The sequence below is a fragment of the Eublepharis macularius genome, chromosome 9 (assembly GCF_028583425.1).
Source record: "Eublepharis macularius isolate TG4126 chromosome 9, MPM_Emac_v1.0, whole genome shotgun sequence".
NCBI classification, from domain to species: domain Eukaryota; kingdom Metazoa; phylum Chordata; class Lepidosauria; order Squamata; family Eublepharidae; genus Eublepharis; species Eublepharis macularius.
The window spans coordinates 28,214,242-28,237,535 of NC_072798.1; the positions used below are offsets into that span (position 1 = coordinate 28,214,242).

Below are 23,294 nucleotides of genomic sequence, written 5' to 3' on the forward strand. Positions count from 1 at the left end.
GACACATCCAGGTTGGATTACTGTAACTTGCTTGGGCCTGCTGCATAGGTTGCAGCTGGTTACGAATGCAGCAGCATGAGTTTTGACCGGGAATCCGCTCTGATCCCATACCACGGACACCAGTCCTGCACTAGCTGCACTGGATCCCAGTGGAGTTTCATATCAGGTTCAAGGTTTTGGTTCTAACCATTAAGGCTCTTAGCGGACTGGGACCAACATACCTCTCACCATACGTTACCCAGAGGGTGCTCCACTGAGTCAGCAGACAAACATCTACTGGTGATTCCTGCCCCCAAGGAGGTTCACGTTGCCTTAACCAGGTTCAGGGCATTTTCAGCCCTGGCACCTACCTGGTAGAACTCTGTCTGAGGAGACCCAGGCCCAGCAGGATTTGCTATCATTTCACTGGGCCTGGAAGACAGAGATGTTCCACCAGGCGTTGAGGCGAGCGAGCCACCATCTGGCCTCCTGCCATAGGGGGCCGCAAGTCCCCCTGGTTCCTGCTGCTATAACAACTGGTCACTCTGCCCTATGGTCTCTGTCAATGTTGGAGGGTTGTTGCATCATATGTGTACTGCAGTCTTAATGATATAATATGATTTTGCTTTTGTGCTACCACGTTTTAAATTTTATATTGTTGTAATCTGCTCAAAGCCTACTTGAAGGGTGAGTGAACTAAAAGTCTAACAAACAAACAAGCCCCAGGTGATACAGGACTTTAAAGGTAACCACCAGCAACTTGAAATTGAACTTGGAAACAATTTGACAAAATTGGTGCAAAAGATGCACAGCAGCTAGCTGCGTTTGGGATATTACCAAGTTTTCTCCATAACAGCCTCGTGCAGTGTGTTACAGTAGCCTCGCTTTGAGGTTACCATAGCCTGGACCAGTGTGGCTAGACAAGCTAAATGTAACAGGGAAGAAGGTACCAGTGGTGGTCACAGCATCATTCAGAACTAGCAGGAAAGCATCCCTGCTATGAGTCAACAGAGATTATCTTCTAGAACAACTAAGGCCACTTTGGTCCCATAACCAGGCCTGAAGCCACATGGAAAGGGGTGGAGAGTGGATGAGTCCTCCAGAAAAGCTTGAAGTTCCTCTACCACCAAAAGTTCAATAATTTTATCTCTATGAAGACAGCTTCCTGCCAGATCATGGAAAGGGAGATTGGGAAGCAAGTTTGTCAATTGCCCCCCAAAACCTAGTATTGGGTATGGTTGCTAAACTTCAGGCGAGGCCTGAAAATCTCCCAGAATAACAATTGATTTCCAGACTACAGGTATTAAGTTACTGAAGGTAGATTTTATAGCTTTATACCCTGCTAAGGTCCTTCCCCTCCCCAAACCCCACCAGGCCCTAGCTGCAAAATCTCTAGGAATTTCTGAACCTAGAGTTGGCAACCCTAGTACTAGGTTGCATAAGCATTTCTGCAAAATTACCACTTACATTTATAGGATTGCACTGTCAGATTCCTAAATTCCTTTGGTGCATTCTGGAACTCAACTGGCACCTTCAGTGTTCCAGGGCAGATTAGGTGGACCATGCATATTAACCATTGTGCAGTTACTCTATTGGCTGCCCATACTGCCCATAAATGAGCATTCTCTGTTGTGGCCTCAGTTTATAGAATGGCCTGCCTGATAAGGTCAAGAAAGCTCCCACTCTCCCAGCATTCTGCAAATGATGCAAAACTGAATTATTCAGGAAGGTGTTTTTATAAAGGTAATAGGTTTTGTTATAATGGAATGGTTCAGGAAAGGGACTATGGACTCTATTTGTTGCTGTATGTATTATGCAATTTCTGCATCATTTAATATACCATATTAATATTTATGCTTTGTTTCAGCTTTGTTCCAGATTTTTACTTGGTTTTAATTTCTGCAATCCTAATCCTACTACACAGTTACCTGGATAGCTCAGGCAAACCTGATTTTGTCAGATCTCAGAAGCTAAGCAGGGCCAGCCTTGGTTAGTAACTGGATGAGAGACCTCTGAAGAAGACCAGGGTTGCAGAGATAGGCAATGGCAAACCACCTCTGTTAGCCTCTTGCCTTGAAAACTCCAGCAGGGGCCACTATGTCAGCTATGAGTTGTATGATGGACCCTCCTTCACTCCCCAGAGGCAGATTTTCCCACCAAAACCCAAGTTTGCTCGCTATGGCAGAGCAGCCTCAAGTAGATCAAGATGGGTAGCCATGTCAGTCTATCTGCAGCAGTAGAAAAGAGCAAGAGTCCAGTAGCACCTATAAGACTAACAAAATTTGTGGTAGGGTATGAGCTTTCATGAGTCACAGCTCACTTCTTCAGATACAGCTAGAATGTGAGTCCATCTGTCCTTGTATCTTGGATATTGTCCTACCCTGATAAGCAGTTATATTTTTTTGCTTTTCAGCCCAACCCAGAAACTTGATAGGGGAAAATTTCATACAAAAGTTCTTTGTATGAAAAGGCACTGGCGGCTGAGTAACCCTCAAAAGAAATAACAGCTTTATTGAACATGGAATTTGTATGGAATATGGTCAGTCAGGGGAGAAAATTTGTTGGTAGAACAGAATACTGTACAAGTAATAGGCAGCTTAGTTTCAATGTTTACAATCCTTAGGAGTGAGAGGTATTTTGTTTAATACTTTGGTCAAAGCAACGTTTCTTCATATATTTCCCTTTTCACCTCAGGCATCCTGATATTAGTGCAACACTGTTTCCCCTTTACAATAGACCCAGGGTTCTCCTTAGAGCCAAACCCCCTTTTAGATACTGGGCAGGAATTAGTCTTCTTCACCTAAAAAGACATAACCCTATTAACTTCGCTTGAATGGGAGTCTCCACTCAATCTGCCAAAAAACATACACCCAGTTCTATCTTGATCATGTAAACAGGTTTCAGCTTGTGCTGGCTTTGATACTGGGAATTATTAACTATAAGTCTTCCTTTATGACAATGTTGTTACAGTTAGGGCAAACATTTTCTTTTTCCTCACTTCAGAGGAGTATCTGTCTGATCCTCCTTGTCAGACTCTTTCACATAATCAACTCCAAACTCTGAGCTGAACTCAAAATCCTGTCAGAACTGTCACCCTGAAGCTGATTCTGACTAGCCAATCTAAGAGAGGGGGGGAGCAGCCTGTTAATCAAACTCTTCTTCAGGCAGTTATTAACCCCTTCCATCTCTGAATGCTGCGCTGTGGAAACTTTTTCTAAAATTGCATTCTGTCACAACTCGACGGCACTTTCCACCCCCAATCCTAGTACATAGTTTATTGGATGTCCCATCCTATTCACTGCATTGATTCATACTGTGTAATCTGCCTTCAGTCTCAGTGAGGAAGGTAGACTATAAATAATGTAATAAATATCCTAATTAGTTTTCCACCTTGTAGGAGGGATGTACTACAGTCACTTGTATCTTCAGTAGAAAACGGCTGAGCAAAAAATGGCTTAGGCTGAACATCTAACCCCTTTGTCAGACCACCAGACATCCACTTGGTGCAAAATAAATAAATCCAAAATGTGTCCCTTTACATACATAGGGCTCTATACAAGATGACAGACCCAAGGCAGCAAAGTCATGAGTATGTCTCAATAAGGCTTCCTCTTCTTGTTCACACTTAGATTGAATTCTTCAAGATCCACCCCAATCCACTTCTGTGATGTCTGTGAAAACTTCCTGCCAGTTAATGTCAAGAAATGGAACAATTAAGATAATAATAGGGATTCTTGTAATAAAAGATGCTGCTGAATTTTGATGATTCCATGCTATACCTAAATAGAAAAGAGTCCAGTAGCACCTTTAAGACTAACCAACTTTACTGTAGCATAAGCTTTCAAGAATCACAGTTCTCTTCATCAGATGCATGGAGGGTAAGAAGAAACTGGTCAGATATATAGGTGGAGAGGTGCTATTCCTAGTTCCTGTTTGTATTCCTCAGGTGCCTGGAAAATGGCACGTAGTTGTGTAAGAGGATTAATGACAATTTGTCATCTGATCTACTATGGTCTTAAACATTTAGATTATTTTCTTTGAAAATGTTCACAAGGGTGAGATAAGGGAGGGAGTTGGTTTTGAACAATTTATTCCTTTTGGTTATCAAACCAATGAATGAGCCGTTGATTTTTTTTTCCTGACTGTCTCAGGACATTTTGCTACGTTTGTGCCAGAAAACAAAACTGTGTTTACACAATGGAAGTATAGAAGCAAAGGCTTCCTTTCAGACTCATGAATGACTGAAACACATTGGATTGAACACACCACTACTATGGTCTCATCCCTTCTCTTATTACCTATTATCATTAATATTTTGAAGACTTTGGAGGGGAAACCTTGTGCATCCTCAGTTCTAGCATTTGCTATCCCAGTTCTAACATTTGCTGTAATTAATACTGTTTAAGGCTGCAGTCCCAAGCATATGAGCATCTTCTTTGGAAGCAGTTCAACTAAATGTATGTCTGGGCTGAAAATATGAAACAAGACTTCGTGCTTTTGGGTCCAGTAGCACCTTACAGACCAAGTAGATTTCTAGGGTATGAGCTTTCGAGAGTCAGATTGCCCAAGATTTGACTCTTGCAAGCTCATACCCTGGAAATCTAGTTATTTAAGGTGCTACTGGACCCAAATCTTGCTCTTCTACTAAAAACTACCCACCTGAAACTGTGCGTCTAATGGTTACATTGATGGGGAAATACTGGCTAGTTCCTTTGCTTCCCTCATAGTGCCGCAATAGAATAATTTGCAACGGGTGCCTGCCCACTCCTTTGATAAGATGCTAGCTAGTAAAAAGTCAGGGAATCCTAGCCTAATCTCTAGAGACAAGTAACACTGCTCTGAGAAGGGAATTATTTGCACGGAGGATCATTTCTGTCAATTCCACCCCCCCAACACACACTGCATATTGAAATGATATGGCCCAGAAACAGGTTTTCCACATCATATAACCACAACGGAGCACATTGCAATATAATGATATGCACAAACAAAACTTCTTATTGAGGTCTTTATTTTGAATTGAACCACAGAGTCACATTCTTACAATGATTATAGAGGAAGAAATTCTACTAGAAAGATTGTTCTTGATTCACATTATTAGTAATGGACTCGGCCACCTTGCTAGGGCAAGGGCAATCTTCTCATGTTGCCACATGCAGTATATGACATGCTCATTTACTACTATAAATCCTTCTTGGTCATAAATTCTTCTTTTTTTAAAAAAAGAAGTAATAGAAAACAGCAGCAAGCCTGGGAGATTCAGAGTTCTGCGCTCTAAACAGGTTTCATTCGTCTGTTCCTTCTATGATGTGCTTAAAAGAGAACGGTGTAAATTTATAGCCTGTCCCAGAGTAGAACTTGTTTTGGAACTCTACCCTAATAGGGGGGAAAAACAGAAGCATTAAATAAGCAGAGTTCGGAGTAGCAAAGCTGTACAACACACAAAGGAAGTAGAGACTACAGAGGGGTTCTCTTTCCCATATAAGGACAGTGACATTATGTTCATTAATGGAGCTAGAGTGGGCGTTCCCCACTACTGAACTGACCAAAATAAACATCAGGAAATCTACAAGTTCCCTACCTCTTTAGACCTGTCTCTGAGGTCAGCTTTAGCTCTGCCCCCTCTCGGATCACAATTGTACCAGAGGTATATACTGCAGTCCTAGGCAGAGTTGCACCCTTTTAAATCCATTGAAGTCAACAGGCTTAGAAAGGTTCAACTCTGCTAAGGATTGCCCCTATTTGTTAACAAACAGGTACAGATGAGAAAGGTAGAGAAATCCATCTGGACCTTCACTTTGTTCCACCAACATGTGTGTGACATAGGATTGCCTTCTTTATTTTCCTGGCATGCCAGTGGCTTTGTAAAGAACTCAGAAGCCATATTACCTGTTTGATGGATCTCTGTTGAGCATATTGGCGAAGTAATAGTTAAAGCAGTAACAACAAACCACTGAGATTAAGTGGAAATGTCATCATCCATCTACAGGGGATACTAAGTGTACAACCCCATTCAAAGGGATGTATCATGAGGGGTGATAGCATACATATTTTAAAAACTAAGAAGGAAGGTATGAAAAATTAAGGGAGAAAGAGATACTGAGGATTGTCTAATAAATTCAGTAATGAAACTGAAATGTAGAGCAATGCAATGGGTAGCCCTGGGAACATGCAAACTCTCACAACCAGTGACTCACAAAGTACACTTATTTTCTAGAAAGGGAATCAGTTAAGCTCTGTATGTATTATGATGGAGCAGATGAAGCAGGATCGTGTGTACAGTGTCCTTGCTCCTGTCTTCTTGAAACACAATTCAACATCTGCACAGAGCTTACACATCTACAATTCATATACATAAAAAACTTTCTCTAATTTCTCCAGGGCCCATGTGCGTAGGTTCACCCAAAATCACAGAGCATGTGAAACACTTTGAAACATCTACAGAATGTGAAGTATTGTTATTACCAACATCTGTGCATGGTATTACTTACCAGTGAAGCCGCAGAGCGTGCAGGAAGGCAGAGAGGCCTTCCATGATTAGCAGAATGGCGACAGTCAGGACAGCAAAGACAGCGAAGATGATGAAAATGATGATGAGTCCTCCCCAGCCATTGGTGGAGGGTCCAATGTGAAACACCATGGTCCACAAGACCTCTGAGAGCTCTAAAAGGGCAAAAGACGGCAGAAGCAAGAAAAGCCTAGGCTCATAGTTCTGAGCAACAATTGTTAAAATCCATTTAGACACAGAATCTTTCCACAACAAATGGTTATAAGACCTCACAGATCTTTATTGGAGGTTTATCTCTGGATATCTCCTCTCACAGAGGTCAAGTGGGTTGCTAACCATTGACAGGCTTTTCTGTGGAATTCTCTCTCTCCTCCTTATTCATTCATCTGATGCTTCCTTTGATGAATTTTAGGCACGAGGTAAAAAACTTCTGTTATTTTACTAGACTTTAACTTACCTCTCCCGCTGAATGTTGTGTGTTCTTTCTTTTTTTTCCTGTTTCTTTGTTTTTAAAATAAACCACCTCAAAAACTACAGTTAGAAGGAAGGATATAAATATATCAATTAAATACCCCCCCAATGTTGGTTAGGACCCTTCAGTGTGTCCGATGGGTACTAATAAGTGGGTGTAATAACAACAACAACAACATTTGATTTATATACCACCCTTCAGGACAACTTAACGCCCATTCAGAGCAGTTTACAAAGTATACTATTATTATTCCCACAACAATAATCACCCTCTGAGGTGGGTGGGGCTGAGAGAGCTCCTAGACACCGTGACTGACCCAAGGTCACCCAGCTGGCTTCAAGTGGAGGAGTGAGGAATCAAACTTCCTTCTTCTGATTAGAGTCCCACGCTCTTAACCACTACACCAAACTGGTGTGACTTATGAGACTAATTCTGTCCCTTTTTTCTTTACCCACCAATCCCTTCTTTACTCTGTAAGCCAGAAGCAGTCAATCTTGACCCTTGAATCCTTCAGAGGGAGAGAAGTAAGAAAGGGAAGTAAAAAATGGAGTGGTTAAATGCCACTTCTCCAGATAGGGTTTAGAAGACCTACAGGCAGGTTAGGGATAGCTCTGTCTCATAAGCCCAGTTCACAAGTTACCATGAATGCACATACAATCTGTGTACAGTGTGTACTTGATTTTTCTTTATATGAGCACTGAGTAATTCTCATGTTACATTCATGCACAGCTGAACATGTGATTCAAATCCCACATTAATCCAAGTACTAGTCCCCAGTTTCATTTGTAAAGTAAACACATGTTGGCTTTAGGTGGGTAGCCATGTTGGTCTGCAGTAGAACAGCTAGATTCAAGTCCAGTGGCTCCTTAGAGACCAACAGGATTTTCAGGTTGTAAGCTTTCGAGAGTCAGAGCTCCCTTCTACCAAACACATGTTGGCTCTTTCTTATAAAAAGGTATACATGTGTACATGCAAGTTGAACTTGAGCTCCCCATAACATATGAACAGGGATACATTCTCAAGCAGAAGGAGATTGGTTTATCGTGAGTGTCAGGAGGAGTGCACACAGTAGTTAAGTTCTAAAACTTCATCTTCCTAGGTATTTGGAAACTAAGGGGTAGACTGAGGTCTGTGTGGTACAAGCTCCAGTTATCTTTAACTAAGATTTGGAAAACCAGAGGGAAAGTTGTCTCTTCTGTTCTCATATGGTAAACTGGCAGTTTCTGACTATCTCTCCTGGAAACATATTGTAAAGTGAAACTCTTTCTATGCTAAGTCTCTCACACAGAGTCTCTCCACACAAGATATCTTACACAGGGAAGCTCAAGTGACCTTTCAGTGTGGTCTTATATCCAAGTGTACTCTGTCTCCTAGCAGTGCGTGTGTATTCAGAATGGGAGAACAAGTGTAAGATCTTTCACTTGATCCTACTCATGTAAGATGTCTTGTAGAGAGATTCACAGTTACAAATGTATATATAGTTTACTCTTGAACACTTTCTCCTCTAAGGAAAATAAATAAAATTCTTGTTTTCTTTAGCTCTGGTCTCCTTCTTGGTTTTCATGAATGGACAATTCTGTCTTAAAGAACAAGGCAGGGGCGAGGTGAACTATACCACCACAGCACACCTGAGGGAGTTGGGAATGTGCTGTTAAACAGTAGTATAATTTACCTCACAGATGGCTAGCCTTCAGAGAATTACTGAGCATTTTCAGGCCAGTTCCTAAGTAATTCTCTGTTCACTCAATTATCTAAATTTGCCCTGAGACCAGGGAGTATGACTTGGGAGTTCGTGCTCTAGTAGCCACAAAACTAATGATCTGGCATTTTTAAAAAAATTAAGTGTGGGATATTTCTACCAAAACAGAAAAAGTCCGTCACAGGTTTCTCACATATACTGCAAAAACACAAGCTACGCTAATCACTAAATTACAGTACTGCCAACTTTAACACCAAATGAGATGGAAGAATGCATTGGGCTTAGTGGTTCATGTGAGGAAAAAGGCCTGTCTTGGCTACCAACCATATTTAACATTTAATCCGGCTTGACATGAGTAAAAATGAATCATGGGTATGCTTTGTTAATTGTGAGTTAGCTCATTTCCAGAGCTATGCCTAGGCTTGCAATCGGCCCAGGTGCAAGGCCAAAAACCGTTAAGGTGGCGAGGATGGGAAACCCAAGGCCAAGACCATTCCATCCAATTAGACTTATCAGAACTTAGTTTCAGTTCTCAAGAAGAAGCTGGTACAATGATATTAGATCATGGTACAGCTGCAGAGTATCATCCTCTTACATCACTGCCAAACTCTGATTGGTCAACTAGATCATCTAATGTTGCTAGGGTATATGGGATAAAAATGGTCAGTTCATTTGTCTTTGTCTTGAGTTTGGAATCTGGTCACAGATCCCTACCCTTGGCCGTCAGGATTTACAGCTATGTCTTGAAACCTGGAAACTTTGATGCTGGAAACTCTTCGAAGAAGTGAGCTGTGACTCACGAAAGCTCATACCCTACCCCAAATGTTGTTAGTCTTACAGGTGCTGCTGGACTCTTGCTCTTTTCTACTGCTGGAAATTCTGGCATAAATTCATTTCAGGTATGTTTAGGCATTAGGTTTATTCGCTCTTTGTTATTTTCCTTTTCTTTTTGCACACACCCTAAATTTAGTATTTTATTCACCTTCTCAATAAATGTAATATATTTTACACATGTGTGGTGTTCCTGGCTTCAATCTGAAAACAGTGCCTAGGCCAATTGGCCCTCTGCTAACTTTTGGGCTCTCAGTGCAGTTGACCCCGTCGTCTGGTAAGGCTTGAAGCTTTGTTCCTCAATTTCTGGCTAGAAGTTAGTAAGGGAACTGGCAGCAGCTACTGATTTGGGGGGTAGGTGGACTTTTGTGAAGGCCCCACTGTCCCTGGGAACCCCTTGAGTTCTTGATGGTTGAGACCAAATTTGGCACAGATACTAATTTTCATAATGATTTCTAATGTTTCCATACTGAACCAAGCAATATATAAGTTGGGAAATATGGCAAAAAGGGCCTTGGCTAGCAGAGATTCCTGAACTAGTTCACCGATGCTAGCATAAACTTGTCTTCCAACATCCTAAGGCTGTAAATCACTTTCAGTTCCAGCTTCTCAGAAGACTCCTAAACTGCTCCATTGCTACTGAATTTAATGTAAAATGGTGCAATAGCAGAAGCACTGGCAAAACAGATTCAAATCCGTTCTGAGCAAAAAAGAGCATTGGATAATCTTGGACAAGTCACTAAGCCCATCCTGTCTAACATAGTAGTTTTGAGGTTACAGCACCATTCTGAACTCCATAGGTGGGATGAAATAAATTGAAATAAATAAGTAAGGAATTGAAGGAGACTCTGCTAGGGCTGCCAACTGGCCAGAAAAAAAAATACTTTCCCTTCCTTGTTGGAGCTTCAGTGTCATTTCACATCCCAGTTTCTACTTTATCCATCTAACACTGATGCCAGCTGATAGTGAAAGTTATGATATCACAATATTATGTAGCCAGTCAGATTTGGCTACACGATGACATTGTTGATAGCAGACATTGAAGACTGAGAGTGAGGACCAATCAGAGCGGTGAGCCAATCATATCGCCTATTGCACTCCTTCCACTCGGGCAAATACATTTGTCTCCTTTCAATGCAACTGAAACATCAGCTGAAAGGAAGAGCTCATTTCAACATTGCTCAAAGGACCTATTTTTGCTTGGCTTTTTCCCAGTGTGGTTTAGTTTCTAACAACTGTCTATTAATTCAACTTAGATATTTCTATGGAGATGCCAGGTATCAATCTGTTTTTATCCCGTGCAGGCTAGGCAACACAGCTGTTACTCATACTGGTACCAAACGGAAAACTCACGTGCATGTGCCAAGCTGAGAGCCCAGAGTCGAAGGTAGGAGGCTGTGTTGGAAATACAACCTAGACAGTACTCAATGGTGTGGATAGCCTGGTGGACAAAGATGTCTCCAAAGTCAAACTGAAACAAATTAAAAGAATAAAGCCATGATTAAAGAGGTCCTCCTGGCTTCAGGTCTCAAAACAGCTATAAACTCAGATGGTGTCCTACATGAGGTGACTAAAGGGCAAACTGCATGTTACGTTTTGCAACACAGCAGCTGTGGGGAGCAGCTTTTAAAAAGTCCGAAGGGGCCCAATTTGGCCTGGAACCACAATGTAGGGGCAGGAGGGGCTTCTGCTTTACTCTCTGTGTTGCTTTCCCAAGTTGAAATGCTCCTATTTGCTCCAATTTGGAGCTGCATATACAGTATACCGTGTGCAGCTCCAAAATGGTGTAAATAATTCACACACACATGCATGTGCACATGAGTGCGCACACAAACACACATGGAGCTGTTTCAGCTTGGAGAAACAGCATAGAGATTTGGGGATGGAGCCTAGAGAGGGTGGGGTCAGGGGAGAGGAGGGACCTTATCGGGGCATAATGCCTCAATGTGAATTGATCTCTGTCATTGGGAGATCAGTTGTAATTCCAGGAGATCTTCAGGCAACCCTAGACCTCAGACCAAGCTTGTTGCAAAAAACTTGACCATGAGTCCATCCTTTAGATATAATAAAGAAATGAGCATACTGAGTGGCTTTACAAGAGCAGTACTAAGATTTCCTAAGATAGTGGACTTTGAAGGCACAAGGTGTAGACCAAGTGGATTTTAACGAGGATTAAATCTTGTACTTCATCCTAGGCTGAAATCAGGCATTAAAGTAGGTAGGTTATATAAGCACAGTTATTATTATTATTCACCAGTAACTTCCAGGAATACTCAGTTAAGTTTTCCTGCTGCATTCCACATGGTAGGCCACTGATTTTAGGAGCAAGGAAATTCAGAGCACAATGAAGTCACAGTCATGTTCTGAGCGCCAGCTCCTCAGCTGTATTGTGGGGATAAAATCAACACTGACGTTGCTCACTGCTCTGAGTGGGGCACTAATCTGTGTAGAACAGTGATATATAACTGCAGTTGTTGTTGTTATAAGACAAGAAGAGCCCACCTGGATCAGACCAATGTCCAGCAACCTGTCTCCTGCAGTATCCAACCAGATGTCCGCAGAAGGCTGGCAAAGTCAAAACTTCTCCCTGCTGTTGGCCCTCATCAACTGTTATTCACAGGTAGTATGCCTCTGACCATGGAGGTTCCATTTAGCCATTGTCACCAATAGCCACTGATAGACCTACCCCCTCCATGAATGTATCGCCTTTAAAAGCCATCTAAGCTAGAGGCTATCTCTGTATCCTGCAGCAGTAGTAACTGGGCATTGCGTGAAGAACTATTTTCCTTTGACTGTACTGAACTGACTGCCCATGGACTTCATTGGATGGCCCCGAGTTCAGTGCTGAGTTGTTTAATGAGTTGTGAGTGAGTTTAAGTAAATGTGGCAGTTTATGGGTCTTGTAGATGGCATCTTCAGAAGCAATGTTCACTAAAGTCATTGGAGAAAGAAGACAGATGGCTCTTGGTTTTCTTTTTATCTCTTTTTCAATACCGTCTGCAGGCCAAGTACTTATTCCATCTGCCTGCTTCCATACAAGATTGTAGTGGCCTGGACATAACAAATGGCCCCTTTGTGTTATTCTTTTTCATAACTGTCTCTCAATCCAGTGACTAGTTGCAGCACCTAATGTCTGTATTCTTGACTACACGCTTTTAAAAAAATGAACAACTTGCAGAAGCTTTTTTAAAACAACCAAAGTGGACACTGTGTACACTGGTACTCAACTGGACAACAATTTATATGCTAGTTAAATATTTATATACTTTGACTGATTTGATGTATATTTAGATATGCTTAAGCACCATCACAGACTAATTGCTATTATTTACCTGGTTCAAGAGCTGATATGTTGACTTTTATTGTTTCATTTTAGTCTTGGATCTCATAGTAAATTTCTGGTAATGGATGGGGGGGGGCTGGTTTCTGCAGCTCCCCCCATCTCACTGAAGACTTCTGATTTGCCCACTCCTGCTGTCCCTATGATTCCTCTGTCCCTAGAAGAAACTCTGGGGTGGGGGGCATAGGAAGCAGCGGGAAGTGCTTGTCTGCTGAGAGAAACACCTTCCATTTGTGGACATCTACTGCATGATCCGAACCATTGTTTTGATATATTCTTTGCATACATCTGTGTACATAAAGACACTAGGAGCCCAGTCACTAGAGGAGATATTAACATTATTAAAATACTTCCACAGGAGGCAGAAATCTTAAATCTGGTTCACACCAAATACAAGACACCTTAATCAGTGTCTTGTAAGTCTGTAAACATTTTAACTTAAAAGCCTCACAATTTATTTTGTACAATATGTGCCCCGCCATTATTTTGTAAATATTATATATACGGCTGTAAATCAGTTGTTGCCTGCATTATGTATGAAATAAAGGAGATTTAAAGTGAAGTAAAGCAAATTTTAGAAAACCAGGCACAAAATGGCAACCAGTCACACAGCAAACCAGACTGAACTGAATACAGGGTTGTGCCAGCCAGGAACATATCACAATGCAACAGAATGGAGGGGATTGCAAATTCAGACTTTATCCTTGAATTGAGGGAGGAGGTCAAATGGCAGCCAGGAAAGTGCCACCCATGTTTGTAAAGCATAGGCTTTATATTAGTAAATATATGTTCACATGCACAAACGTGAAGGGAAAGAAGTAAAATTTTCCAAAGTCCTTCTTCAAGTGCATTTAGCAATTCTACCTCTTCATCATGGTCATCGTGTCCTCCATGGCCATCCTCACTGTAGCCTTCTTGGTTTGCTTTCTCAGAGAGGTTAGAGTCAATGATCTCCACCTCAATATCACCAGTGGGACTCTCTGACATTTCAGGAGATACCAGCTGAAAAGAAGGAGAATGGCTAATGTTACCAGCACGTTATTAAGAAATACGTTTCTAATAGGCATGCAGTGCTGGTGATATAATAGTGATTTCAGAAGTAGTCAAAATAAATAAGTCTAAAGAGATGACATAGGAAATACAGCACAGGGGAAATGGTTAAAACCCCCTCCTCCACTGTCACTCTCCTGATCTGATTTGGGTCCCCAAATTGCTTTGAATGTTTAGATCAGTGATGTAATTAAATGAGCAGAAACTGACATATGGCTAAAAAGAAGTTTTTAAAAAATCAGATATACTGCCAAATCAGGGGCCCTCTGGAGAATTGTTGGATTCCTGGAATCCCAGGCCAAAAATATTTGAACATATTTCTCAAAAAGGGACTGCCTGTCACTTAAACGGCCAGAAAAGGCCATTAAATGCAACCAGAAGAATGTGCCTTGAGAACCAGCCTTATCTGTGTTGTTTCTAAAATATTCTGGAGGCTGGTTCTGAACTAGAAAGGTGTAAGTAGAATGTGGTTTTCACTTTCTGCTTTAAATGGATGTTACTCATGATAAACTAGAAACTCCACCCCCACCCCCAGTTCCAGAACTTACTTTGGACATATCTACATTAAATTTATATAAGTTTTATACACATCAGATGCTCACAGGAATCTCCAGGATACTGTAAGAACCAAGCTACAAGTGAAGAATTACACTTGAATAGCAAGTAAACAGCCTCACGTGTATTCCTCCCTGTTCACTTGCCATTCACTTCCGCTCCACTTGACCACATAGTGAGTCTGTTCACTTGCCATTCAAGTTTAATTCGTTAAATCTAGCTGGTTGTTGTTGTTGTTATTTAATTTATAGCCCGCAAGCGGGCTGAGGGCAGGTTACAACAAAAACAAAAACACAGGCATAACAATAAAATCACAAATCTCACAATACAGCAACAATTCACCTTCTCGAAGGGTGAAGGTGTGGCTTGATATCCTGAGGCTGCTCATATGTGGGGGGCAGATGACCATATAGCCCCCCCACCACCACAGATGGGAGGCTGGCAGGCAGACTCATTTGATAGATTTAATGTTGGCCTCAACCAAATGCCTGGCAGCCTGTCTTGCAGGCCCGCTGAAAGGATGGAAGATCTTGGTGGGCCTGAGTATCTTCTGACAGAGAGTTCCACAAGGTTGGGGCCAGGACCAAAAATTCCCTGAGCCTCCCTGGGGCCAGGGACCACCAGTAGGTGTTTACTTGCACATCTCAGTACCCTCCAGGGTATATATGGGGAGAGGTGATCCCTCAGGTATGCTGGCCCCAGTCTGTTTAGGGCTTTATAGGTTAAAACCAAAACCTTGAACTTGACTTGTTGGAACTCCATGGGGAGCCAGTGCAACTGCTGCAGAATTGGAGTTATGTGTGCGCAAGTGAATAGCAAGTGAACAGGGAGGAATACACATGAGTCTGTTCACTTGCTAGGCAAATGCAATTCGTCACTTGTAGCTTGGCTCTAGGTCCCAGTTTCAACCCCTCAGCAGTGGCAGCAGCTTTACCTCCTCATCTGTGAAAACTGGAGGTAGGTGGTGTTCTGCGCTTGTGCAGACAACACTATTCTATTGGGCGAGGGTTTAACCCTTTCAGGGGTTCTCCAGGTTGCAGAAGCATCTTCTTTGTAGCCAAATCAACCCACAGGCTTAAGTATCTGCAGATTGGGGCCCCTTGGCAATTAATATATAAGATTAACTATCATGGTTCCTGGGTATTATATGACTTGATAAGGGTAATGAGAATTCACTTTTAGCAATAACTAGTCTCCACTTGAAATTACCATTTTCAGGGATTTCTGGGGACAGGGAAGAAGTATTAAATCAGTTTAGTGTACTTAATTGACTTAAAATACTGGGACTCAGAGTGGTCTACAGATGCTCATTTCCAGGAATTGTATCTTTTCTTGCATGCCACATTACCAAGTAGACCTCACAATTCAATTTCCAACCTACTTGAGACTCCAGCACAGAATACAAGGTTGGCTTAATTTCACCTGGCGCGCGCGCGCACACACACACACACACACACACACACAGGCCCACTGCCACTAGAGACAGTCAGTCTTACCATACGCTGAGCTTTCTGGTGATTAGCACGAAGGATGAAGGGTTTTATCAAAAGCATCCATGGAATAGAAATCAGGGCAATAATTACCAGGAAGGTTTGAACTTCTTGCTAGAAACAAGACATTTTAAAAAAACAAGTTAATTATATTTTTTTAAATATAATTTTAATTTATAATTCTAATTTATATTTATAATTTAAATATAATTCTTCCAGTTCTATAACATTGGAAGACAACTCAACAGAACTGCAGAAAGTTTGGGTTCAGAATCTCTATAAATCAAGATGATATATATTACCACAAATCAGGACACGTGTTATATAAGGTACTTTTTACCATACATCAGCATGCCTCTTTTCACATGTGTGCTTCACTTTCACATGGGAGCTGCTTCACTATGGAACTACCCCAGGGGTGCAGTGACTGCATGGACACTTTTTACCCAATCACCAATGAAAGCAACAATCAGGGGATGAGTGATCCATCTGAATTGTCCAGCCTATGTGGTCCTCATCCACATTTTGCAGCTCTGCCGGATAGTAACACAGGAAAACTGATCACCTTTTCATATCCTAGTTTAATGGGTTTAGGTAAAGTGGGTTTACATCAGACATTGACCACCTGCGATGTGCTCAAAGCTTGTAGAAGCTATTATGAAGGCATTCCACTCGCAGTGCTAACGGCATAATGATCTAAAGTCCAGACCTGTGGGGGCATTGCATGGATAATTGCCCTAGATCCCCATCACCCCCACCCCACTTCTTGGGCAACTTGGATTCCAACAGCCAGAACAGATTTAGAAGGCATTCCATGTGGCAAATATAGAAATGTGGATCTGGGTTTATATTCGTTTGTGGTATTCACATTATAAATAATATTGAAAGCTTAGGTGACCTCCTAACTTAAGTATGACCAAAGCCAGAAATTTCTAATTTTGCTTCCTAAAAGGTTTACAGGATGTATAAGTATCTTTCAAGCAGAGCCCATCTAAGATACTCAAAATTTACTTTAAATTGGAGACTCGGTTTGTAAAAAAAAATTATCCCATGGCTCTCAGGAACACTATTATTCAGGCTATAGATTATGAAATTACTGTGAGATTTCCTCAGAGACTCTTCAGCTTAGATGTTGCTACTGACATGGTTAGTTAGTCTATTAGGAAAGATATTTCTCAGCTTTCTACCAGTGTTTTTGAATTAAAGATCACTTCCTTGGTATGGGGGATCTGTACATTTCTTGCTCAGTCAAAACTATTCAAATAAATCATTTGAATTTGCTAATCATTGTTATCCAAGCTGATTCGTTCCTCCAGGCTGATGTATGACATTTTAATGTGTAAGCTGGAGCAGAAGTATTGTTGTTGTGTTTGTATATTACTTATAAATGTGTACAAAGTAGCTGGATTTTGCTTTCATTATTAATTCTCTAAGACAAAGCCCTTTGCATTCATTCTCTGCATATCTACCTTTGCACCTTTGTTGATACAAAAACTCTGCACCTCTGTTGATACAAAAATATCCTACTTTTCCAGTAGCCACTCAGCTAACTTTCTTCTCTCCACATTCTTGCCCCAGTATACAGCAAAATAGACCACGAGACAGGACCTGTGACAGGCACAAGTTCTACCAAACTAAAGGTAAAGCTCTGTGCCCGTTTGGGGAAGGTGGGCCATTAAGTATTCCAGGCAGGTCACCTACATAGCTTAAACTACTCCTGAGCACTGCACTTCCTTTTCCACCGCTATTAGGATGAGATTAGGGATTAGTTTCAGTCATAAGAACATAGGAAGAGCTCTGCTAGATCAGACCAGTGGGGTCCATCTAGGCCATTCTGTTTCACACAATGGCCAACCAGTTGCCCTGGAGAGCCAAGAAAAGGCATGGAGACCAAGTCCTTCCTTTGATGTTGCCTCCTAACACTGGTATTCAGAGATTTGCTGCTTCTGAATGTGGAGATCCCCTTTAGTCACTGTGGGCCCAACTATATGATCTGGCACCCATGGCTACCAATGCCATTTTAAAGACAAATTCCACCATTTAAAAATGTCATAAATGCCTGATTCTGATTGGGCCTGCGCAGGGAGAACCCACAACTGCCACAACATCTAGTTAGCCCTTAGGCTAGTCAAGGTGTAGTAGTCAAGGTAGTCAGACTAGGGTCAAGGTGTAGTAGTCAAGGTAGTCAGACTAGGATCTGGGAGACCCAGGTTTGAATCCCACTCCTCCATGGAAGCTTGCTGGGTGAGTCACACACTCTCACCCTAATCTACCTCACAGGGTTGTTGTGAAAATAAAATGGAGGAGAGACGATGTAAGCTGCTTTGGGTCTCCATTGGGGAGAAAGTCAGGTTGTAAATGAAGTAAATAAGTAAAATAAATAAAGAGATAAGATGTGGGTTGTTTCAAGTGAGGCAGAATTGAATTTAAGCACAGATGTCTGAAGCCAGCAGAAGAGCAGATTTTCCTGGTTGCTCATACTAGTGAGTCAGAGTGACCCTGAAGCTTTCATGTAAGGAGGTATCACTTGACCTGTTTGCTGTGCAAGAGAAGCCCCCCCCCCCTTGCCTCTGGGGCCTAGCCTGAACACCAGGCTGTTGGTGGCTATTGTCAGGGCTTTTTTTCTGGGAAAAAAGGTGGTGGAACAGAGTTCCAGAACCTCTTGAAAATGGCCACGTGGCTGGTGGCCCTGCCCCTTGATCTCCAGACAGAGGGGAGTTGAGATTGCCTGTTCCACCGTGTTCCAGCTGAAAAAAAGCCCTGGTTATTGTACATCTATGCTTCAGTTCCAGTAATAATGTCTCTCTCTCTCTCTCTCTCTCCATACTCCAACTCTCCATGGAGCACTATCATCAGGTCATGATGATTCCTATCTGAAAGACTTGATATTCCTGTTATCAATCTTGAGCTTTCCTGTTATCATCCCTCCCATCTACTCTTCCCCTCAAAAAATTGCGTTTAAAATTCCTATAATTGACAGATGCTAGTCGGAGCAAAAGTTCCACTGTAAATTGGGAAGGAAAATCCAGAAATGTCATCCTGCAGTAATTTGAAATTCAAAACAAAACTGTGGGAGCTAATTTTGTTTGCAACCCTAGAAGCATATTCTGATTCAGCTGAAATTCTCAAACTCAGGCAGGTAGCCCTGCGAATCCTTATCAACCGGTCACAATTAATGGTTTCAAGCTGGAGGAGGAAAAGAAGCTGGAAAAGGTTGTGTGTGTTCGATATTCTAACCACAGAACAACTTTAGAGATAAGAGCCTTTGGGTAAGCAGCAGTCAACCAACCATTGCCTTCCAGTTAACTATTGCCCTGCTCTTCATTCGCAATGAACTGTTGAATAACTTGAAGCAATTAGAACTGGCACAAGAAAATGAGAGGAAATAATGGCTGGTTGGTTGAGACGGACTTGCAGAATTATGAACATTCTGGAACTACAGCAACCTACATTCCTGATCTTTCTCAAACTATGTAGCTCTGTTATAGGAAGTACAATCACACACAAACTCGCTATGTTGACTCAACAAAGTAAGGGCCTATCAATACAAATAATTTATTTCAATGGGAAAGGTCACCTCAAGGTGACTTCTCTGTGAAATAAATTGATTGCATCAAATTGTTCTGTTAGTTAGCTCTAGTATGGTTGTTATTACCACCAGGTGCCCATTCCCTATATTTGATGACTGGTTTTCCTTGTGGTTCTGCATGATGGCATATAAAACCATGGGAAATTTAGTTATTGAACCACACAATGCAATGTTACGTTTTCTATCTCAGACTTATCCTGGGCAATCACATTAATAAAAACACAATCTTTGGGGAATGTCATTTTCCCTGTAAAAGCCATTGTGTATATTCACTGTGGGTTTGCCTGGAATGGACCTGCCTGAGGTTAGTACAAGAAGAAAAGTCCATACCTGATGTTTATATAAGGGAAGGTTTGTCTCATCATTGTAACTAAACAGGAACATATTGATAAAGTGGATAAGGATGCTTGGTGCACTTTGGACAACTCTGACATCATACTGGCACCATTTGAAAATAATCATAAAAACCAGGTATCCAAACAGGGAGAGGATGAAGATCATCTCTGGAATGAACTGAAGGACGATGTTTATGGTTTTCTTGTAATAACTAGAAGAAGGAAAACATGAACGTGGATGGTCAGTGTTTACTGTGGAAGCAAAGAAGAAACAAAGAAAGCAGGGCTGAATGCGGCCACTATTTTTTTATTTGTGTTGATATGGTGGTACAAATTGTGGAAGAAAACATGTCTACAAGTTGTGTTAAAACAGATTTGCCAGAGGCACTTGTATTAAAAATAAATGAAGAAGACTCTACAGCTATAGTGAGAGAACTTAGGCTCACAGAGTTGATCACTATTGCCTCAACAAGTGCTCCTCTGAACAAGAAAACTGCAGAGTACTATATTTTGGCTACATAGGCCATATAAGGCATGGAGATCTTCTGACTACTCAAGCTATGGAAATATCATAAGCATGTGGTTGATAACATTTAGGGTAAGGCAGGTGTTTCTAACTAACACTCTAAGAGAAGACAAATATGTCCTGTGTAGAGGCAGGCACAAACCAAAATACAAACCAAAGTTTGGCACGCACTGGGCCAGTTCATGGTTCGCAAACCAGCAGTTCATCAGACCCCATTTCTGACAAACCGCCACGAACTTTAGGCCAGTTTGTTTGGTTCAGTTTTCAGTTTGTAACTGCAGACAACCTGGTGCCAATCAATCAGTTTCCTAGGCAACAGGGGGGATGGGCTTCCTGCAGTCCTTCTGCTGTCCCAGAAGTGACGTTTTCATGAATCAAAAGAACTGGTTCGTGAACCAAGGCAAGTTTGTGAACGTTTGTGGTTCATGAAACACAATGAACCACAAACCGCAGAGTTCAGAATTTTCCCAGTTCGTGCCCATCTCTAGTCCTGTGTAAATGGTTTTAGCAAATAAGCATGTTTTCATTTTGCCTTGCAGTTTCTTAGAACTAACAAGAACATCCTTGCTCTTTCTTTTCCCACTTCGCATTGCAGCATCTGAATGAGACTTAGGGAACCAGAGTCTATCCAAAGGTCTGAGGTTTAGTGACTTCCACAAAATCGATGTGGTGGCTCAAGGAGCAGGGCACACCCAGGGCCAGTAACCATGGCAACTCATTGGAACCGCCCCCCCCCCCCCACGCTGGCTACATCTAGTGGTTCTGGACGCTGAAGGAGATATGGATAGAACAGCTTGAATGACAAAGGAGGCATAGTGAGGTGGTGACAGGAAAGGGATCTGTGTGATCGCATAGTAAAAGAGAATTTCAGTTCAAGACTCCCTGCAGGCCTACAAAACAGTTCATGCAAGGATATCACCAGCAACATTTGCAGTCATGGGAGAGCAAACTTACATGTGGTTGAAGATGCTGAGTATTACGCCAAAGACCATGTGTGTAATCCCCATGATAACAGACATCTTCATTTTGTAGGAATTCAAGAATGTTAGCTTGTTCTTAGCAATGTTCCAGATCTTGGGAAATAAAGTAGAAGAAGTGAGAAATGAAAGGATTTTAAGAGTAAGGGCCTTTTAAGGTTATCTGGTCATAAAGCCAGAGAGCATAATCCCAATCCCAATCTCACAGAAATGCCATCCGTTTTATCCAAACTAATTGTAACATTCTTCAAGTAGGACTACGCGATTGTATTGAGCCAGATTGCAGCCTTCTGCTGACGGGAAATTGATGTTCATCCAAGGATATCAAAAGAAAACATTAGCATTTTAACAAAGAAGGAATGCTTCAGACAAGCAAACTGATTTAAGATTCTGGCCATCACTGAGCTGGGCAAACACATAAGGATCGGAGAAGAGCACCACATATATTCTTATAACTGGCATGGAGCATTGCTCAGGAACAAGAGAGATTCTGAATGTAACAGCATAGCTTTCCTTGCTTCTTATTCTAATCAATTAAAGGTTGTTATATTCCACATAATGAAGTACCAACAATATTCCTTGTATGTTCCATGGCAGTCATTGGTCAGTTGAATATCTGATTGCTCCACTTTGGGGTGGGGCAGAACCCCTCCCTGCACCTAGAAGAACAGAGTGTCAGGAAGGAGAGCTCAGCCTATTTTTCTGTGTACAAGCAAGGGGTTTTGGAGTGTGTGGGCTTCATTCTTGACCTGCTATTTTACCTGCTAGCAGCATCTATCACTTGGTAGTCCTTTGCTGCCTGTACCACTCAGCCTTCCCTGATATACTTTTTGGCCCCAAGACCTTATACTGAATAGCAACTAATACAGTTTCAGCAGCCTCTGAGAAGCCATATTCACAGTGCAGCAGCAACCTCATTCAAAGACTAGTGCCTTAAAGGTAAAGGTAGTCCCCTGTGCAAGCACCAAGTCATTACTAACCCATGGGGGGACGTCACATCATGACGTTTTCTTGGCAGACTTTTTATGGGGTGGTTTGCCATTGCCTTCCCCAGTCATCTACACTACCCAGGAAACTGGGTACTCATTTTACCGACCTCGGAAGAATGGAAGGCTGAGTCAACCTTGAGCCGGCTACCTGAACCTGGCTTCCGCGCGCCATGGGGCTCAGTGCATCTGGTTTGCATGTTACCTGAGTGGCCAAGTTACTTGTCTCTATCAGATCACACTTCTTATGCATGCAGAAGTTCCCAGGTTCAGTCAAGGGTCAGGTAGTAGATGATGTGAGAGACCACCTTAAACCCTGGAGGGCCAGTACCAGTCAAAATAAACAATACTGACCTTGACTGCATCCATTAATCATTGGCTATTATGCTACCATTATTACTACAGCAATAATTTGCAACTGCATTTTCTTGTATGGATAAAACAATTTGGGAGGTGAATGACTGCTGTCTGGCAACAATAATGCAATACACAGTAGTGTGTACATGCAGCCCTTAATAGATTCAGTATATGGCAATTTCATGTGTTCATGGGAGTATGGCGTGTGGACTCTCCTGCCTTTGGTCACTTGGGTGGGATAGCCTTAGTCTTTTGAGACAATATGATCCTGTGTGAATTTTTAAATAGTTTTTAGTGACACTGTGTTTATCTTGCAAATCTGATTTAAAGACCAGTGTTATGGAAAGGTGGCATGAAATTAAAATGTATTAGGGCAGGACCGTAGCGGTGTCCCAGGCAAATCAAAGTCTACTATTCCACATCTAAGACTAGAGTTGGCTAGGTCCGTTTGCAACCAATGCTGCCATCTAATGGTCAGCTGCAACAGCAGCAATAATTCAGCCAACAGGTTGGAAATGATCTCAAGACTTCTTTCAATATCCTTAAATGCACCTGTGTTGAGGATTTGGCGATATGCTTCTTTATTCAAATTTGATCCAA

General features: G+C 41.8%; 1 protein-coding gene across 3 annotated transcripts in view; it reads right to left on the reverse strand.

The window, feature by feature from the left end:
- Positions 1 to 4,998: 4,998 nt before the first annotated feature.
- The window catches only part of ATP6V0A4 (ATPase H+ transporting V0 subunit a4), a 51,567-nt gene continuing 33,271 nt past the window's right edge, over positions 4,999 to 23,294 (reverse strand). For all 3 annotated transcript variants that reach the window (XM_054988842.1, XM_054988843.1, XM_054988841.1), the window contains 7 exons: positions 21,329 to 21,447; positions 19,844 to 20,060; positions 15,931 to 16,038; positions 13,694 to 13,831; positions 10,843 to 10,960; positions 6,471 to 6,642; positions 4,999 to 5,355 (listed from right to left, as the gene is read on the reverse strand). In XM_054988842.1, the coding sequence (XP_054844817.1) occupies positions 5,265 to 5,355; positions 6,471 to 6,642; positions 10,843 to 10,960; positions 13,694 to 13,831; positions 15,931 to 16,038; positions 19,844 to 20,060; positions 21,329 to 21,447 (963 nt within the window). In that variant the 3' untranslated portion in view covers positions 4,999 to 5,264. The remainder of the gene's footprint in view (positions 5,356 to 6,470; positions 6,643 to 10,842; positions 10,961 to 13,693; positions 13,832 to 15,930; positions 16,039 to 19,843; positions 20,061 to 21,328; positions 21,448 to 23,294) is intronic.